Source organism: Catharus ustulatus, chromosome 2 (genome assembly GCF_009819885.2).
Source record: "Catharus ustulatus isolate bCatUst1 chromosome 2, bCatUst1.pri.v2, whole genome shotgun sequence".
In the NCBI taxonomy this organism is placed as follows: domain Eukaryota; kingdom Metazoa; phylum Chordata; class Aves; order Passeriformes; family Turdidae; genus Catharus; species Catharus ustulatus.
In genome coordinates, this window is record NC_046222.1 from 13,558,736 (window position 1) to 13,580,079 (window position 21,344).

Sequence of the window (21,344 nt, forward strand, 5' to 3'; positions counted from 1 at the left end):
TTTTTATGTTTTATAAATATCATAGTATGTACACATTTATCTCTATGTCTACTGGGCAGAGCCCACTGAAGGATTTCCCTTTGGTTTGACAGCCCTTGAGGATATTGATTGTAAAGATTTTCCAGAAGTTTGTCAGGCTTGTGAATGGGATATTGAATCATACATGTGCAAACTTCTCTTTTGTTCCTCTTTCAGAAACTCTCATAATGAGGAATTCTGGCTAATGTGTCTCTCTTCCCTTCTGATTTTTTTCCCCCTTTGATTCTATTTTAATTTCGTCTGATTGGAGTGTAAACTCTTGTCAGTAGAAAAAATTCTTGTTTTTTTTTATTAGCTGACACTACGATTTTATAAAATGATACATCAAAAAGAACATAAATCCCTGGGAAAGGAAATTATTATTGATATGCAAGCAGGAAAAAAAATGGTGGGAGAAAATTCCTTCTGTTTTCAGAGGAAGCAAACAATTCTAAATGGTTTTCAATTCTAAATTTATGCATCAAATTTCTGAAATCTCAGTCCTGAAATTTTCGGGTCCATTTTCACTCATTTAGCCAATTAAAAGAATTCATAGTCAGCTGATCTCTTCTCATGTCCTTGGTTTTATCTAAGAAGTATGTTAAGATAAAGACATTGGTTTTCTACAATAGTTCAGGTAGGGCTTTTTTTAGGAAATTAGACTGAGCATAGGAAAACCAGATCAACATAGTTTGTCTTGATTTTGAGAAAAATCTAGAAAGCATTGTCAGTGAATGTTAGGGAAGTTTATCTAAACTAATTTATCTAATAATAATATGCTTGTCATCCGCTTAGAAGCAAGTTTAATATATCTGTTAGAATTAATGGCACATTATTCCCTATTTTGTCCTGTTTAGGGTGCTTTTTGATGTTGAAAATAAGTTGGTACTAACCTGAGTTTTATTGTGTTTCTATTTTAGTAGACAAGTGGAATTATGTCTTGAATTTGATAAAGTTTTAATAGTGATTTTGGAAGGATTGTAATTATTGTTCACAGCAAGTTAAGGGAATTGTTTTCAGTTTTAAACCCAGCCTCACCTTTTATCTATGTGAGTTCAGTCATTTTATTTAATTTGTCTCAGGTTAACCATTTGTAAAATGGACAGGTGTAATAAAGTGACTTAATGGAAGCCTGATTTCTGAATTCTCTGAATAGCTCTGTATAGCTAATGGCCTCAGAGAGATGATGTTAGATATTCTAACAGAAACATTTGCTGATGTGTCATTGCAAAACATTCTGAAGTATATTCAGTATCCTGGAGAGCTGTGGAAAAGTACTGATAGAAAGGGTGGAAATGATTTTTTACTCCATTCTGCTGCTGGTTTTTCACTTAATGATGTAAAAAGTATATCCATGCCTGTTAAGGTGGTTCATCAAGACTGAAGGCTTGTGTTATTCACATTTCCATGTTCTTCTGTCTTTGTTGCCTTTTAAAATGGGCTCTCACACCAGTTATTTGCTCATTCAATCTACTGAAGTTTCTTTATCAAGTCCTGCAAAATCTGGATCTATTTTTTCAAAGGTAGTCTTACAGTCCACTGCTATTTTAGTCAATTAAAAAGTAAATTATCTTGATTTTTGCTACCTTTGTTACCTTTTTGGCTTCCAATGAACTGATTTTAGCAGTTCAACTTCAGATAGGCCATGAAAAATATCTGTATTTTTAAAATCAGATGACACTACTATAGAAGGAACTCATATCCCTGTGTGTTGATTGTAAGCAAGATGCTGGACAAAACCATAATCTCAAGCTTTTAACTCTTTAAGACAGTAGCTAATGTGGTGAAGCTTGAACATTTTACATTAACCGTTTTTATTTCCAGGTGCTGATGATATTTGGATTTGATCAGTTTAAAATGGATGCATCAGAACTTATCTGTGGCAATTCTTGTCAAAACATCCTTTAGTGCGCTTGTGAAAATAGTTGCTGCTCTATTTAATATATGTATATATTTTGTTGATATTTTGTGGACTAAGAGAATCTCATTAATTCTCCATTGAACTGGTATCTCTGTTGAAGCTGATATTACATTGCTGTAAAAGCATAACCTTCAGGGAGGCAATACACTAATGGAATTAAATTAACCAGGACTGAAAGATAAAGATTCTAATGTAACAAAAGGTCATGAACTGGAAATCTTTACTGGTGTGAATAGTGCTACTGAAAACATTGTTTATAGCTGTGGAGATAATTTACACTGCTGTAGTTTAGCTGGATCAATTTCCTGGTCCTTGCTGACAGGACTTAGAATTATCTCACAAAAGAAATAATCCACTTTAAGTATATTATTCATGTTTTCCTGTCATCCAGTATCAGCATCAATATGAATCTCTCAGTTCACTAGTGAGTCCAGGGAAATGTTCATAATCTCATTTCTGCTGAGAAACTGCTATAGATATCACTGATTATGAAAACAGGTACCTGGAAATTACTTCTAACCTTGGGTATAGACTTTTGTCTCCTAAAATAAATCACTAGGAGACTTTTTTGTTGTTTGGGATTTGTTGCTGTTTGTTTCTTTTTTTCTTGTTGTGTAGTGGGTTTGGGTGGCTTTTTCTGTTTGTTCAGCTTTTGGTTTGGTTTTCTGTGAGACTATCTAATATGGAAATTTAAATCTTTCCTGTTCTGTAAAACAATTTCTGTGATTTTTCTTTGGAAAGGAAATGAATGAGTATCATAGTAATGGCTTGAAACTGGTAAGTAAATTGATTAGATTTATTTACAAAAAAGTGTTACTAAAGTGCAAACTATATAGGTATCAGGGGACTCTTTTTAGGGAAAAAAAATGATTTAGGAAAAGATGAAATATATATAGTTATCATCATATAAGAACAAAATGGAAATCATTGTTGTTCAAATCTTGAAGAAAAGTAAATGTCCTAAACTGGAGGTATTGAATAGAATAGAATGTTTGAGTGATGCCCTCTTGAAAAAGCAGCTGTGTGTAGGCCAAGATGCTCCAATGGACTGGTCAAGCCTCCATCAGCCCTCAGAATTACTTGCAGATTTTATTATTTCTGTACCATCTGGTCACAGCTCGCTCTAACATCTGGAGACATGCCTGCTTGCTAAGTTGTGGCTAGCCAACAATAACGGAGAGGAAATAATTTGGATGGATTCTTGATGTGCCAATAAACTCTACGTGGATGTAATTTAATTATTTTATAAATTGCTGCATTGTTATTACTATAAACTGCAGCAGTAACACTGGAAAAAAAAAAAAAAACTTTTAATAGTTTCGCACATAGAATATATAACCAATTTCCTTATGCCCTTCCTAGAGTGTAAGCCATATGTAAGAATCCTATTCACAACCATTTTTCTAATATTAAGTCAATACTGAACATTTAGGAATAAAAGTATTATAATATTTTTAATGCATATATATATATTGTTTAACCTTACAATTAAATTTTGATTTTTGAGGCTGGTGTAGTAGCAGTCTCTTCCATCAAGTATTATTTTTGGAGTATTGATGCTTCTGTAGCACGTTGTTACTGGAATGTAGTGGTTGATTTATACAGCTATTTATTTATTTATTTTTAGGAATGGCAAACTCATTGAAGAAAATGAAAAATATGTCCTGAGAGGAAGCAATACACAACTAACAATAAGAGATATAAAAAATATCGATGCGGGTCCTTATATCTGTAATGCTAAAAATAAAGCAGGAAATGACAAAAAACAGACATTCCTTCAAGTTTTTGGTAAGTACTGCATAATATGGTCCATTTTTTCCTTTTAAAATGTGAACAGTACAGAAATAGTTCTTAATTCACAGTTTTCAGTGAAATAGTATTTCTCCAAGGTGCCTACTGATGCAGCAAAGTGCCTTCTGTATCTTTTTACAACTTCTTTCCTCCCTGTTGTACATAAACTTTACATCCAAATCCCAATTTGAAAAGGTTATCTTCAGCATTTGCTTTTCTACTATTCAAAAGCAGTACAATGGAGTGTTAAATAGTTAATTCACTCTGGTTTTCATTTAGAAATTGACTACCTGCAAGAAAACCAAGAGGAGGAATGGGGAAATTCTGAAAGGGGGAAAACCAGTTTGTTTTGACTTCTGAGTAGTGAGGGTTTATAGTAAGGCAATGCCATGCACAGATCTTCCTGTTTTGGTTTTTTGGGGTTTTTTTGGGTTTGTTTTTTGTTTGTTGTTTAATTTATTTCTTGGCTTCTAATTTTAATTGCAAGATTGTAGATGTAGTCACAAAAATATTGTGTGCCCCGAGCTTCAAAGGATAAAAGTAATAACCTCAAAACTCTTATTTCTCTTTCTATGCTCCACCCCCCCCAACTGTGTTAATGATTCCCTCCTTCATGTAGAACTGATAATTTATTTGAAGTTTTGTTGATATATAGCCTAGTGAGAGTGGGTGTTTGTGGGAATGTTGAAAACATCCCTCAGAACCACCGTGCAAGAAAAAAGGAAAAAGACTGTAACTTACTTATGAAAAACCTACAAAAAATGATTGTGTTGGGGTTTATTACATTAAAAATAACTTGTATTATATAGAAAGATAATTTCTGTTTGAACAGTTAAATGCCTTAGGATGGAGGAAATTAACTTCCTGGTTTAAAAAAAAAAAAGAAAGAAATAAAATATAAATATTTAACGTTTAACATTAATTTCCAACTAAAGCTAATAATAATTTATAAGAGTAAGAGAGTTCTAACAGGAGAGATTAATCTGATAATTTGCATTGAAGAGGGTAGATGTTGGATTGTATAATGCTGGCATTTGGGATCTGGGAGCCTGAGGATGAAGCCATGGTGTCAGGTGAACATCTCACTACCTCCTCTTTGAGAAATTCTTTATGCTATGTTGTCTCCAGCTCTGTACTGTTCTGAGGGACTTCAGAGTTATTCTCAATTTCTTGTCAAAGGAAAGAAGATGAAATAAAATCTTAAATTTTATCCCAACCTCAAGAAGTACAGCATCTTGGTTTGGAAAACAAAACATTTCATTCAACTGTATTTCCAAAGTTTTAAAAAAATAAATTGAAGGAATAGAAATATTGCTTTCCAGTTTTAATAAGAATTTAGGGACGTTTCAGTCAGAAATAACTGTGTGTGTTATTCAAGTAATTTTAAGTGTGACTGAAATTTACTTGTTTTTTACCTGGAGCAAGTAAACTTTTTAATGAAAGGGATAGGGAAAAGGAGACAGCAGACTAAGAGTGAGGATTTCCTGTATATGTTTTTTCATCTTTTAAAAACCACTTTTCTGGGGACTCCATGGAAAGCTAAATCCTAATGTTTTAATGGATACAATGAGTTGGTTAAATCTATTATGGACTTTCACATCCTTCATGTTTCCATGACATCCTAAACTCCTAAATGTCTTATGTCTTTTCTGCATGGAAAATAATTTCTTATGTCTAAGTTTCCAGGGAATTCTTTAGAGTGTCTCCCACATCTCTGACCTGAGTGGTTATAGTTAATTTGTAGTGGAACAGGATTTTGATGTCTCTTACAATAAACTTTGCTTTTGTCTCTTTCATACAGATGAAAGCCCCAGTCATATATCCAGCCAACAACTACTTATCCTTTTTCCATTAAATGTGTTAAAAAAGCAGCAGTTGAAAATGGCAAGGCAGATGGCTGGTTATTATAGCTAAATAGTACACAAACAACTATTTATGTTAAATTGACCTATTAAATTGCATTTTTCTCTCCCACTTCATTACCTTATTTGCCTCATATGTCTGCTATCTTTAATTTTAATTGATAATGCAAACTGCTTAGGGCAACAACTACTGTTTCTACAACATGGCTCTGGCAGTGCTGAAACTCATAATAACAGCAATATAACTATAATGCAATAAAAATAATAGTAACATTATAGAATTCAGCACTAAACTTTCTAGGATGCAGGACTTTTGAATAGACATGCTCATCTCAGTGCCATACAACAACTACATATTTAGTTTCCATACATGAACTGATTCTTTAGTTTAACTTTGGGGGTTTTTTCAGTATTAATGCTAAAAACCCTTTTTTGTTCTGATATAAAATGCTTACTCTGACAGTTTTTGTACAGCTCTGATATATCTGTGGAAACCTATAGGCACATACCTACCCTCCCCAGTTCATCTGTATCAGTGCTGTATTCAAATTTCAGAAATCTCTTTCTTAGATATTTCCATGTTGGGCTCTGACTTCTAACTTTTGAACTTCTAAGTTCACATTGTACCAGGAGTTTCCAGGAGGATGGGGCTGCTGTTTTGCCACCTGATTCAAATGTGTTTGTGCAGGAGGACAACAGGGAAGGTGTGATTCCTCCTGGGATATATTAATCAAGAGATTAATCAGGCAACCATCCAGACATACACTCTCATCAGTACAACCAATATCAAACTGTTTAAAATAATTCTTTTGATAAGACATAAGCAGGACTATCTCAAGCTTTATATATGTGTTGCTTCCCAGGTCTGATGAAATTATTTGTTAAAGGTATGGATAAAACTCTGTGAATTCAATAAATTGTGTAGCTTTTCCAAGAAACTGATTGCAAACAAAAGCCTCAGACTGCCATCCATGTTCATCATAAGCTTTATGGGGAGGCTGTATGAACACAGCAATGAGACAAATCCAGAACAGCCCAAGGAAGGAATCTGAGAGAAACTTGCTTACTGAGAAAGTGTTAGAAAACTTAAAACCAACCTTCTTGGCTCAGAAGACATGCTTTCCAATCAATAGAAGTTGTTTATTTGGCATCATCACTCCATTCATATTTAACAATGCATGTCTAGTAATAAGAGTTCCTTGCCTTCAGTAATTTTATTGAAGTTTAGCTCCTTTCTATATTCAAGCATTCTTTCATTTGAACCAGGTAATTTAGCTTACAAATGTTTCAACTATGTCACAACATCTGTATTTCAGTATTTGTGGCTGAAGAAAGCAGCATATCCCTGAAAGTTTCCTGAATCTGCATTCCAAGGCTCTGTATTTTTATTTGCTTCATATTTTCTAGAATACAGAAAGCAAATTCAGATTGACAATGACCTTATCAATTTAGAAAGAACAGTTTAAAAATTGGAAGTGGGAGGGTGGGGGAAATGACTGTTTCAGTATTTGTGTCAATACCAGTCTTGGCATTTTCAAATAGTTTTATTTACATGTACACAAATGTATTTTAATATTTTCCAATGTCCAAAATATCATTAAAAAGTATCCAAACAGTGTAAAAAACTTCTAGTCAATAGTAAGTTATGACTTGTGACCTACAAAAATGAATTAATTAAATAATATCCCCCATATGAGCTCTCTTCTTCCAAGTAATAACTGTCAGCTAGATGTATTTGATGATTAATCAGCACTTATTCCTTTAAATGTCAGGTACTCTTGTCTAAAATGTCAAGCTAAAACTTTTTGTCTTGTAGTGATCCATTTGAAGAAGGTCTTAAAGGAGTTCAGAATATGTCTAAGGTTAATAATTATTTTTGTGTTTTGGAACATGCATCATCTTCAGCAAATTACATTGTTTGTCATGTTGTCCAGATGGGGAACTCATTTTGATGGAAATAATTATAAATTTTGAGAATTTTTGGCATGAAACACTATGTATGATCCCTCTAAGAAAAAAAAAAAAAAAAAAAGGCTTTATGTCTGCTGTAGCTCTTCCATTTTTTTTCAGGGATGGTGATATATAAAAGGAATGAAAGGATAGAACAGATTATTTTGTAGCCAGGTGATATGGCTATAGAAATAAAGTATCTGAGTGCCAAGGTGAAATATTTCATAGGCATGTGAAGGATCCTGAAAATGAGAGTAATAACTGAAGTTATTTTGAAGTTTAACATAATTACCTTCTATTTCTAATTCTGGTGGCTTTTTTTCCGCTGACTTCCCTTTTTGTACCACAGAGAAGTTTTGCATTTTCTTGGCCAAATTGATATCCTGATGTAATGAGTTGCTTGCTACCTTCTGCTGCATCCAGTAAATCTGGATCCAGCTGACATTTCAAGAATTCCTGATCACTGAGGGTGTTTTCTTTCTTCACATGATATCACTCACCATAGATTATATATGATTATATATCTAATGAGGCAGGATAGTAGTTCAGTGCTGTCTTAGGTAAAATGCTACTTGTTTCTCGTCTCTGTGCAGTAAACACACAATAGTTTATTCATAAGGGTAAACAGATAGTAGAGAAGCAGCAGGAGGAATATGGAGAAAAGGAATGAGAAGTGAGACCAAGAATAGTGTGGAGGGAATGGATAAAAGGTAGGGGATGTGCTTACAGATAGCAAGTTTGAACCTGTTTTTATTATTCTTCTTGGTGATGCTGAATGTAGCATCTGTGAGACAATGCTTTGAAATGAGGAGTCATAAAATGAAACAGGAGACTGGAAATAAGATAAAAAACCCTCACCAGGGCAGCCAGGCTCTGAAAAAGGCTGCTGAGAGATTGTCTAGTCTCTGTTCTTTATATTTTTCAAGATAGTGCTTGACAGATCCCTGAACAATCTGACCTGAACAGGGTCTGTGGGTGCTGTGTTGATGAGGGGGTTGTTCAAGAAACCCTCGTGGTGCCCATTCCAACCTGGATGATTATCTTTCCCATTTTAATCCATGAACATAAGCCAGTGTTGCTCTTCTGCATAGCACACACTTTAGTAACCCCATTAGAAAACAGATTGTATCTCTATTTTCTGTTTCATGATAAGCACACCACAGTATTGCTTCCTCAAAATTGAAGCTCAGAAAAAGTGCTTAGAAAACACCTCACTTTCAACAAATGTACTTAAAGTTGATGAAGTCAGTCTTAAGAGCTGCCCAGTTTTGACTCACTCATGTAAATTTTATTCACTGCTTTTGGGAGTAAACATATTGAATCATATTCTTATTACAGGATTGCATGTTGGCATGAGTGCCTTCTTCAATGTATAAAGGCAATAGATTCAGAGAAACTTATTAATCATTATATATAAGGTAATATATAGGACAAAAAAATTTAATGAAGATACTTGAATGTCATGGAAGAGAGTAATAGTCTATGCACAGCACTAATACAGAGTTCTTGTGTGATATTGTACAGATAAATCCTCGATGTAAAAGTATTCACATGTAATCAGAAATTGTATTGTATACATAAATAATCTCGTAAGGTACAGTATAGATTGAAAGATGTAGTTGCTATTTAATTGAGGCTATAAAGTGGAATGATTTGAAGAATGCAAACTATATCTGGATTTTCAAAAATGTATCTTACTACCAGCTTACTTGGTAAGTAAGGATGGACACCTTTGTACCAGAGGACTCTTCAGTTCTCCATAGTGTTAATACCAGTGAAATGTATTTGTTGCTGCGGGATTTTGTTAAATTCTATAATTTATGTAAGCCAGTGAAACACTGATAAAGATCAAAGTCAAAGAATAGTAATAACGCCTGTTTTTTTTTTCTGAATAATATGCATTTGAAGACAAACATGGTTTATTATAGAATCAAAGAATGCCTGAGATAGGAAAGCACTTCCGAACACTATCTACTCCAGAGTCAGAGAGAGTAGAAAAAAGGTGGTTTTAAAGATAGATTTTGATATGACATTCTTTGTGCATGATCAGTAATGCAATTTGTATTTTAAACAGTGCAGCCTCAAATAATACAACTTAAAAATGAAACCACATTTGAGAATGGGAAAGCAACCCTCATCTGTGAAGCAGAAGGAGAACCTGTCCCAGAGATTACTTGGAAAAGAGCTTTTGATGGAATGACTTTCTCTGAAGGTGACAAGGTAAATCTACCTCTAATGTATAAAATACCTAAAAATGTATTGTCTGCCTAATCTTCTTCTTGTAAACAGAATGTTAATTTAGAGACAGATTAATTCTAGATTCCTCTGGAATGAGCAGCAATTGCAGTTTTCTAAGGAAGTAAGAGAGGGAGACATGGAAATTCTAAATTTTAAATTAAAAAAAGAAAAAAGAAAAAAGCAATTAAATGCTGAAATGCAATTCATCTCTGTAGTTTAAACTGTCATATGTAGTCCCTAATGGTTTCAATTTCATCTTATCATAATGGCTACACATAGCCCTTCTTCAGAATATTTGGATTCTGTCCAGTAATCCTCAAAATACAGTGGGGCATAAAGATACTTTAAATTAAAAAACAAACAAACAAACAAACAAACAAAAAAGTTTGCAGTTCTTTATTTCCCACTTCTTTTTTTTTTATTTTTTTCCTGTCACAGAGGACAAACTGAGTGTATTTCCCCATTTTGTCTCCCCATTTTAATCCTTTATTAAAAAAGTAAGTTGAGTAGAGAAAGACTGAAGTATGACAATGGACAAAGTCAGTGTGGGGAAAAGAACTGTAATTAGGTGGAATGGTGAAATGAAAAGGGGATGGTGCAATACAATTCCTGACTATGCTTATAGAAAGCTGTGTTTCTGCAGAGTTTTTTTTTTCCCTTTTTAATAATTAGATTAGTATCTGAGCAAGCATTTTCTTCTTCATTTCCTGACATAGACTACAGAATTTCTCTGTAGTAGCTGAAGTAAGAGATACCATCTTTCTGGATAACTAATTCATAATTCTTTTACTCTAGATAATTATGTAGCAAAACACCTTCTTCTTGCATATTCGTAGCTCTAAATTAAAAAACATGCACAGGTGAAAACCTAGATAGCAATCATGCCACAAAGGGAATTAGACAGTAGTATGTTACTTAGTTTATAGGGAATTGCTGTATATTAAGGAAATATGTACTTTCATTTTTTGCGTTTTAAAGCAGAAGATCTGGTCTGATCAAGTCTCTGACTTGACCTTTCCTAGAACTTAGGCAGTTTATGTGAGGTTCTGTCTACCATTTGCCTGTGATTTCCACTTTGGAGCAATATAGCAGTATTTATATATTATTTTTTCTAATAGTTTTGCATTAAGATAAAACAGTTTCTCTCTTCCTTAAATATTTCAAGTTAAAGGTCATCTTTCTGACTTGCAAAGACTATGCTTTATTCAAAGGTTACAAATGTTAGCCTCTCACTTATGTTTGAAATGTTCCCAAAATAACTTTCTATAAAGGATATTGAAAATGAGAGAAAATAGCAGAAAGAAGCTCAAAAATGTTGGTGCAGTTGAAACCTGAAATTTATCCAGTGCTTTTATGAGAGAGACACTTATATTCTTAATTCCAGCTGCAGGTGGTTAAACTGATGTGTTGCTGGAGTATTTTCTGAACTGTGGTTCAACTCAGTAATAGTGACAACCAAAAGAAAATCTATATTCACTTCCTACTGGTGTGCTGACAGACTCTGTGTGGAAGATAAAAAGAATGAGAATAAATACAGCTATGTGGTTTCCTTTGTTCTTGCCAAAGAAAGAACTCTGTGTATTGCTCATGGGAGAGTTTTTGCTGAATCTTGAATAAACGTTCTGAAATACTGAATATGTCCTTGACCTATAAAATATGCTGCTACGTTTGCCCCATGGTCCTCCTGCTCTGGGTTGCCAAAAGCTTGGCTTGTGCTTTTCTACCAAATTAGGTGTATAGGGAACAAAACTGGCAGTGATTAAATTATTGAATAGCTGTTAAATAATACAGCAGTGTTTTGCATACAGAAAGAGAAAGAAAAGGTGAATTGAAGAAATTGAGGGGAAGCAACATAGAACATAGTCTGAAATTGAAACTATTACTTATATGTGACAACTTTTAAAGTAACACCACATCATGCAACAACATAAATTATGCATAAATATAAAAATTATTGTCTTTATTTGAGGGATTAATATTTTGAATTTTTGGACCAGTTTTTTCTTGGTATCAACTGCACCTTATTTTTCATTTCTGTTGAATTAAAAGTATCTTTAGGAGATTATGCCCTTTAGGAGATGTTTTTTTTTTTCCACAGAAGATGGAAAAGCTGCTCAAGCAGTAATATTAACATGATGATCATTTATAAAACACATAAAGTGCTCTTATTTTTTTTTTTTTTTTTACATTTTAAACTTTAGTATGTAGCTCCTCAATCATATGGTTATTACTTTGCTAAAATGTAAACGTAACTGATGTGGATAAAGAAGATTGCTGAATGTGAGATCATTCTGAGCCTGCATGGATTCAAAATGTTTTCTATCCAGTGATAGATCTTATAACTGGGACATAGACTTTCCTGAGTTTTGAATTTATTGTATCCAAAAGAATGGAAAGTATGCACCAAAGTCATAGATCAAAGAAGTAACCCAGCTGGGCTTAAGGAGGATAATATTAATGAGTATGAGCTCTATAATTATCTCTTTGGAAAATACAGCTTTGATAAAGGATTTTCAGTACCTCAGAAGTGTGTATTTTAAAGCTGAAGCCAAGTGAGTTCAAACCAGAAGCAAAGAAGCCTTTTCCTCTCTTCTTTTATCATTGAGCTCTTAGAACAATCTACCACACAGTGTGTGGTCCCTCTTTCATTAAAAATTTGAAATAAAGGGGTCTTTCCCTTTCTTCTGACTTCTCTTGAAAGTTAAATCCAAAGTTTTCCAGGAGGTGACGTTAGATGACCTTTGTAATCCTTCTGTGGCTGTATAGCCCATAAATACCTGGGGGGTGGGTAAGGTTGTGTAAATGAATGGCAATAATGAATGGCAATGCGTGCTGGAAGGTGTTTGTCTCACTATTAAAGGTGTAAAAATGGAGATGGAGGCTGAGCCCAAGGCCACAGCTTCATCTGCTCTTTCAGGGTCAGGCTAAAGCTCTGAGCTTGGTGCACATGCTCTGCCTCTGTCCTTCCAGTCCCCCACTCCCAGCACCGCCTGTCCTTGCTCTGATGTGCCAACCTGGCCGTGCCCCTTTCAGCTGGGATTTGGAATGGCACATTCCCACAGACCACTGTGCATCCAGCAGGCCTGGCCCTTTTCCCAGGAAAAAGAGGAGGCAGGAGAAGGGGTGCTTTTTTTTAGAATGGAAGGAAATGTAGTGATTGGATTTGATTTGGCATAATCAGTTATGAAATGGATTTTGGACGTGCACGTACATCTCTACACATGTCCCTGAAGGACAGCACATCCTCTTTGCTGATACAAAATTGTCACTGATTCCTGTGCGTGCTGCAGAAGTGGGAGGGCAGAGTTTGATGCCCCACTTTCATAGTATCTAATTCTAGCAGAAATATGGATGCTGATCAACGTTATTTGTAATTACCATTTCAAGCCCTGATTTGGAATACAAATCACAATAACAGATGGGGCTTGATATGAGACAGTGGCTCCACTGTATGCAGAATGTGTCCAAAGAGGCATATGCTGCATACCCTGAGGAGTTTATGATTTAAACACAAAAAATGAATGAAAGGAGCCAATACAGAGAGGTCCCAGTTGCAACTTGTATGTTGGATTTAAGATAGAATTTTATACTCTATTTTTTACTGTGCTTTGTACTCTACTTCATACAGATTCACTGAATGTCCACTTATTACCTTATGCTAGTCTCCTTGTACCCCCAAAGAAACCCCAAGCTGTGATTTTTAATTTTATAATGAACACTGCAGAAACAGTTTGAATTCTACTTTCTTCCATTGCAATAATAACCTGGTTCTCCCTGTGAAATTTCCTGTGACATTGTTTCTAAATATTGCAGAATTCAGACTAATAATTAAGTTATTTTATAAGTTTGAATTCCCTTGGTATTGGTATGCAAATCATAAATATTTGGATCTTGTAAAGTTTTTCATAATTTTCATGATCAGGCAATAGGCAAAGGTAATCTTTTTCTTTGAAAGGTCAAGTCTATTTTTTCCCCTATTAACTTCAACTCGGCTATTACAAATGTTAATTAAAATATTCTTTTTTTTTATATATACTCCGTGTTTATGTTGGTTTTCCCCACACAAAAAGAAGCAGTCTTACAGTGTCAGTGAAATATGTTGACCTTTTTGAAATATGAGCTGTGTTAAATTCTTGTTCATCAAGGATCAAGTCTTTATTTTAAATGAATCACAGAAAGCAGAGATATATGTAGAGTATTTTAATTGAGTCCAGGAAATATCTTAATTTTTCTGAGCTATCTAAATCCTACTCTTTGTGAATAATTCTCCTTTGAATAGATGGGAAATATGCATGGCAAATCTCTTTGCTGTTTTGGAGAAAATTGTTATAACCTGTTTCACCTACATACTGTGTGAAAAGCTCCTACTTACAATATCATAGGATGTTTTTGTTGTTCCAATATTGGCACAAGGCCTGCAAACCAGAACAATTTAAGTAGCCAACCACAATTGTATTTGATTATGCAACTGAAACACTCTCCAAACAATTCAATCAGGCATCAAAATTTTCTCTTCTATTTTGTTTTTAAGCCCCAAATGAATTTTAGTGGTCTTCACATATTAAGACTATGAAGTTAGAGAGCAAGAATATTGTGACTGGAAGAGGGCAAATAAATGAACTTGACCAACAGGGTCATTTATATGTTAGATAATTGGTGCTGTTATATAGAGAATATAGAGGTTTATACCCTGTGCCATAGGCAAATAAAGGGCCATATGTGAGCACTGAATAGTAGAATTTCAGGAGTCATCTGATCCATGGAAATCTGAATACATTTTGATGTTCCTTCATCTATCTCTAGTTTTGGGGGGTGACAGTGTTTGAGCAAGAAGCAGGAGTAGGGTTGTATTCAGTTAGAAAGAAAGAGCAGCTTTCCTGGGTGGCCTAAGGAAGAAGAAAAGCTGTGAGCCAGTGTGGATATTTCCAAGTTCTCAAGTAGCTCAATCAGTTGTCTGAGCTCCACACACTCCTTTAGGTAGCAGTATCTGCAGTGATGTATAAATTAAACCAAAAATTAAGCTAGTTATTATTTTGAGATATTTGTTGTATTGACAACGCAGTGCTAAACCAGATGGTCATTCAGATTTGTTCCCTTTTTGGGGTAGAAGGTAAACTGTCTGATATTCAGAGTAGACCCAAGTGCCTGTACACACCCAGACAGCTGTGCTCATGTTGTGTGAATGGCTGTCTCTCTCAGAATTCTCTCATTTCTGTACATTTTCCATCAGTAAAACTTTAGGTCATTTCTTACTGGGAAAGAATTAAGTAAGCAGGGACAAAGTTTTTGATTATTTAAAGGAGACAAAAGGGCAAGAAAATGTAAAATTTATTAACTCTTCTGTATTAAAAGCTTAAACTACCTAGGGAAAGAGATTAATTTAAGAATAAGACTAATTTAAGCAGTTCAGTAATGGGATATCTTAAATTAAGTTCAAATTTGTTATTTGTTCTGTAAATGGATACTCTTTTTCCCACCTAATTTATATTTAAAATTTTAAACCCATTTTCCTTTTAATCCATTTGGTTCTCTACTACCTATGTACCAAATAGGTATTTTTTTGATACTTTCCATAGGTTGAAGTGCTGGATTTACTGGCTGAAATAAAGCTCTAAAGGCTTAGAAATTACATTTGTTTCCCATCCAATACTAGTTTTTACTATTTAGTTGTCATTGAAGATTCTAGGTCTGTTACACATGAAATTATCAGGGAACTTTCCATGGACTAACATTTTCTACAATACCCGTGCATCTTGGATTAGAATATTCATTCATTTTTTCTACAACCCAAACTGTTGTTTCGTGAGCTTCAGCCTAAGTGTCACAAGTGTTATTTTCTAATGGTTTAAGAACTTCCAAGTAGCTGTAGCTTGTCTGGTGAAATAGAGAATCTGTACCTGATGATTCACTAGGTGATACATCCATGCTTTAGAGACTGGAGTCAGCTGGAGTCATTATTCCCTGATGTACTACAGGACCCTCTCCAGACACTTAAGAAATGTTTCATTTTCTACATTCTGCCTACATTTGGAACGAGCACAATCAGTGGCACAATCAGAAGTGCAACGCTGGCAAAAATGTGTTTTATGCTATTAAAATGTCTGCAGTTTTCCTGACCTGAAAGGTAGTTTGTGTACCTGTATATAGTAGAAGAATTTAAGTCTTCAGAACTTTTAGCAAAGCCAGGATGAAAGCAAAGGCCTGTATTCAATTTTTCAATCCCTGGTTTGTTTGTTTTTTCTGATCTCTGCGTAATAATTAGTTCTTGATAATTTATTAATGTATACTTATTAAAAAAAACCCATATTTTCCTGCCACATTCTCACTGTGCAATCTCTCCATCTGTATCTACTCATAACTATTTTTCCTACTAATACCAGTTCTCAGATTTCAAGCACAGTGAAATTATGATACTTAACAGAACAATGATGGTGTACCCGTGAGTGTCTTGCTAGTTAGGAGGCTGTGAAACTTCATCTAAAGGATAATGCAAAAGTCTTATTTCTGTACATTGGGAAAAGTAAAGACTCTTTGCACCACTTCTTACTGACAGCTTATAAAATTCAGCAAACAATATTTGTTAGGACTGCATAAATGGGAAATAGGTCTGAGTTTTGATTCATGGTCAAAAGAACTCCCATCTCTCAACCTCTGTTATTAAAATTTCTAAGTGTTACATGAATAATGTCATTAGCAATAACTTATTTTTTTTGCCTTTCTGTAAATTCCTGCTTGTGCAAATGATGTTGTAACATTTATGACAAAATTCAATGAATTAATAGCACATGGAAATCATTACTATGAGATAATCATCTAACATGCTTAAATACGTCCTATAGGTAGCTTATACATAAAAATCCTCAGGATTTTAAAATACAGTAATTTCACGAATACAAGCCGCAGCAATTTGACAAAAATTTTGGTGGAAACCCGGAAGTGCGGCTAATAGTCGGGTGCGGCTAATATATTAATAATTTTCTGACATTTACAACCCCAGACGTGCCAGCCAGAGTGCCGAGCCAAGCACCGGCCAGTAAAAGCCGGCATTTCGCAATTGTTACAGTGTTACCGTGTCGCCCTGGCTCCCTGCAGGCAGCACGGGGGGCGGGGAGAGAGGCGGGAGAGCTCTCTTCTTCCCTCCTCTGCCGCAGCCCAGGGGAGAGATGGGGGGGGGGGGGGGGCGCCGCCATTGCCGCGGCCCGGGGAGGACGCGGGGGGGGGGCGCCGCCATTGCCGCGGCCTGGGGAGCCGACGGGGGGGGGGGAGCCGCCATTGCCGCGGCTCCGGGAGCCGACGGGAGCCCTGCGCAGCCATTGCCGCAGCCCGGGGTGGGGCGGGAAGTGCGCGCCACCATTGCCGCGGCTCGGGGAGGAGGCAGGGTGCTTTGTCCGCGCCCGCCGCTGGCGCTACGGGCGCGGGAAAGCTCCGTCCCCGCCCGCCGCCGCTGCCGTAGGAGCGGGGGAAGCTCCGTCCCTGCCTGCCACCGCGGGGCAGCGCCGACCCAGGGTGACCGAGCCCAGTGGCAGCGGCGGCCGGCCCCGAGCGGCAGCACCGGGCTGGGCCACCTGGCCCCGTCAGCGGCCCCTAGCGGGCCGAGCCTGCACAGCCTTAGCTGAGCCAGTAAACCCCGCCCTCCCGCGGTTCTGTTACTTATTGCACGCGGGTCCTCGCTGCGAACGACAAAGCGGCTTATATTCGTGTGCGGCTTATCTATGGACAAAAACCGAAATATTTGCCAACACCCAGAGATGCGGCTTATACTCAGTGCGGCTTGTATTCGTGAATTTACTGTAAATCTTCCAAATATAACTTGGTTAAAGTGCTGTTTCTCACACTTTTTTACTCACTCCTCCTTCTCCTTTTCTTCCTCACACAGAAAATGATTACTTTCCTCCAGTTCCCAGTCTTCCCTCCCAATTTACCTACACACCAAAGAATTCTAAGCTGTGACTAGTGTTTCAGCTGTCATTAATTTATCCACAGTATCTTCAGTTTGTGTGTTGTTACAGACCTGTTTCTTCAATGATGTACTAATACAGAGCTGCTGATAATTTTAGAATATATTTAGTTTCCTAATGTGTACAGCTGTGTCAGGAATTCTGCAAGCTGACTGAAAATAGGAAGTAGACTGCCTTAAAGGTTTTATTTCTCAATGAGACTTTTCCCCGGGAGAATGACATAAGAAGCATGATCGTGCTACCATGCCTCCTAACTTATTTCAAACTCCAGTAGTATGACATTTTTCTCTAATATCAACATCCAATTTGGCTGATATATCCAGCATAAGCTTTTATTTATATCCATATTTATCAATATAGGCATGCAAATAGAGACACTGAGAACTGTATTCAGGACATCACTTAAATAAAATTGCTTGAAAACTTATGCCCTTTCAGTTATGTCCAGGTTACCTCACTTTCTCCTTTTTTCTTGCTACTTCAGTTATTTCTTCTTTTTTCTTCAGTTGAAAAGAAACCAAAAAAAACCTCTCCAGAATTATCAGGGTTTGTGAGCAAAGACTTGGTGATCTGTGAGATTAGGATCTGTCCTGCTGACAATTCCTTCACCTTGTGCCTCTTTCTGCCCTTCCATGACTTTCCTTCCCCTAAGGGAGCCTTGTTGCTTACATATGCCCCTGAAGGTCTTTGTCTCAGCCCAGTTTCCAGAAGGATTTCCTGTCTGCTTTCTAGCCATAATAATTTTAGTAAAACATGCATCAGCTTCGCAGTAAACTGGGTGAGATCTCAAGCTGCATACAGCTACTGAACAACCCAGAAACTGAAATTGTGATTTGTTTTTGGTTTATCTTTTCTTTTTTTATTCTCCTTTCTTTTTCTGCATACTCTCACTGCATCAGTTATCCCTGCAAATAAATCTAGAGTGTGTCAAGGTTTGAACCTGAATTCTGTGAAAATGAAATTAATGTATGTATACATGAATTAAGCTCTGTTTGAAATTCTCGTAGTAGTAGTAGTAGTAGTAGTAATTTTAAAGGTTGTCATATATTACAGCAAAGTTTCATGTGCAGGAGAGATATAACACCTGTATATACCTAAGTATTCGTCAGTCCAAGTAATATCAGTTTAAGCAAAATAAACCAAGTAATTATTCTTAACTCAGCTATGATGACTTGAATATTTCAATTCAAATTATCTAAGTAATAGAGGGGGGAAAATTACACTATAGTTTAAATCGTTATACAAAAGCTTCCTAGTTTTCCTTTCCGTGTTTTAATCACCCAAACACCAGAGGCAGACTGGCAGTGCTTGTTTTCCTTGAAAGAAAAAGAAAAAAAAAAGAAAAAAAAAAAGAGGAAAAGAGTAGAAAAGGATTGAAAATTCATCACCCTGCCTTGAGTTAGCTTCAAGTTATTTTTTTCCATTATGTAATGCAGTAAATTATCATGATTAGTCTTTATGTGTGCCCATCCATAGGTTTCTTTGGTTTCTTTCCTTTGTAAGTTTTCCCCATGTTTTTGCTTGCTGGTCACTAAAATTACAGGACAAACACCTCCAGTCCTGAGTTACAATAGCATTTGATTGTCTGAACTAAGATGCAATTATATAGTAAAACCATTATTTTTGGTGGCTGTTTTATGTGAGGTCTGTGTTGAATAAGAACACTGCACTCAAAGGTCTTCTCCCTGAGAATTTTGCTGGCCTGAATCCATTTGAATCACCTATTTTAATGGCATCATAGCAGTGTTGGAGTAGATTCAGATCAGCAAAATTCTTATGAATAAAGTCATTAAATACAGTATTTATGAGTGAAACAGGATTTCTAATTACAAAGTGCCTATGCAATTATTAGAGTTATAGCATTTCTGCTATACTTATTAACACCCATTGTGGTTACTATTGTTCTTTATCATGGCCAACACTAAAGCTTGTTCTACTCTACAACTTTATTTAATATGATGCTAATATTTTGCCATTAAAAATCATCAATCATTTATTTCTTGTGATTTGCTTCATTAATACATCTAGGATTTGCATCTTTAGCACAAGTAATCTTGAATGGATGCTAATCATTTTTTGTCTCAAATATTTTTCATACATATTCATTGTTGAGTAAAAACCACTGAAGGAAAGAAATTCATTTTTCCATTTCATATCTTAGAAAGTGTTTGGTGTCAGGATTTCATCTGTCATGTCTTTGCATAGTGACTTAAGTTTGAAAGAAATGCCAGCATGAATCAATGAAATATCAGTTCATAATTTCAAAAAGTTGTATGAAGCATTCAAGAACACGTTTTTTCCTGAGACTGTACATGCTGCTAGCAACCTGCATAGAACCTGCTGCCATTTACAATCTGAATTCTATGAAAGTAACTGGTGTGTCTGCAGCTGAACAGAAAATCAAAACAACAATATTTTTTTCTTCAACATTAGGTTTTCTTGAGACTTCCCTGGTGCTACGATATAGATCTACAAACAATAGGTGCTTCAATAATTTCTTCTTTGTGGAAAAACAAATCCCTAGAAATTCTGAAATTTGCAGCATGCTGACATGTATAATTAACAAGCTGAAGTTTTAAAATATCACAAGGTCTCCTATAAAAATCACTGAAGTCCAAGACACTGCTGTAGCATTATTCTGATTCACTGGACATTAAGGCATATGCACATAGCAATACTCTGGAATTTTCTGCTGTCTCCAACAGGTGCATGGATAGAATACATTTACCTGAAGAGAATGGGAAATATTGTGAATATACCATCCATAATCCAGAAGGGAGCTTCCATCAGCTTCTACACGATGATGGCTGTTGTGACTAACAGCCCTTTCTCTCATCATCAAAGGTAGATTTTCAGACTAGGAATTGCTGGTCACGTACATTTAATAGATTTCTGGAGCTTTATCATCATTTAGTATCAGCATGGCAGGTTGCAGAGGTTCTTATCTTACATGCTGCTTCAAGAAACATTTTCATGGGCCATTCAGATCTGCTTAAATCTCACATATAAGAAGCATCAGCCTGAATTATATGACCTCAAGTTACCTCTCATGTGGATGTGAACACCACCTGAAATCAGCAAACTTCCTAAAAAATTATTTGTGAATATCCAAAAATGATTCTGTTTATAAATATTTGTTTTCTCAATTCAGTGATGTGTACTGAAAACATGACGAAGACAACATAATGAATTGGTAATTTTAACAATTTGATCCAAAGAAGGAAGAACTATGTTTTTTTTTAATCCTTCCCCCTGCAGTATGAGGATCTTCGACCATGTACATCTGAAGCAGAACCTTTACAGGAAATTTAAAATACCTGCAGCTTTACTCAAGTTATATGTTCTTACAGTGACTGTTCTTTAGTATGTTGCTCTATGTTTTGGAAAAGAAAAAAAAGTCTCAATTCTAAGCCACCTCCTGTTCATCTTTTCTGTGGTTAATATATGCAGTGCATATCCAAAGTAATACTAAAGTACACAAAGTGTCAGAAGATATATTTGATAAATATGGCAGGCAAAACTGACCTGTAGCCTTTTAACTATGGACTGTCTGTTATGGCACCTTGCTCATGAATAAGCTTTTTGCAGTAGAAGAGAAACAAAGGT

General features: G+C 35.7%; 1 protein-coding gene across 2 annotated transcripts in view; it reads left to right on the forward strand.

Moving 5' to 3' along the window:
- NCAM2 (neural cell adhesion molecule 2) overlaps nt 1-21,344 on the forward strand; it is a 266,003-nt gene that overhangs the window by 149,540 nt on the left and 95,119 nt on the right. For both annotated transcript variants that reach the window (XM_033087058.1, XM_033087059.2), the window contains exons 7-8: nt 3,567-3,727; nt 9,617-9,762. In XM_033087058.1, coding sequence (XP_032942949.1) covers nt 3,567-3,727; nt 9,617-9,762 — 307 coding nt within the window. The remainder of the gene's footprint in view (nt 1-3,566; nt 3,728-9,616; nt 9,763-21,344) is intronic.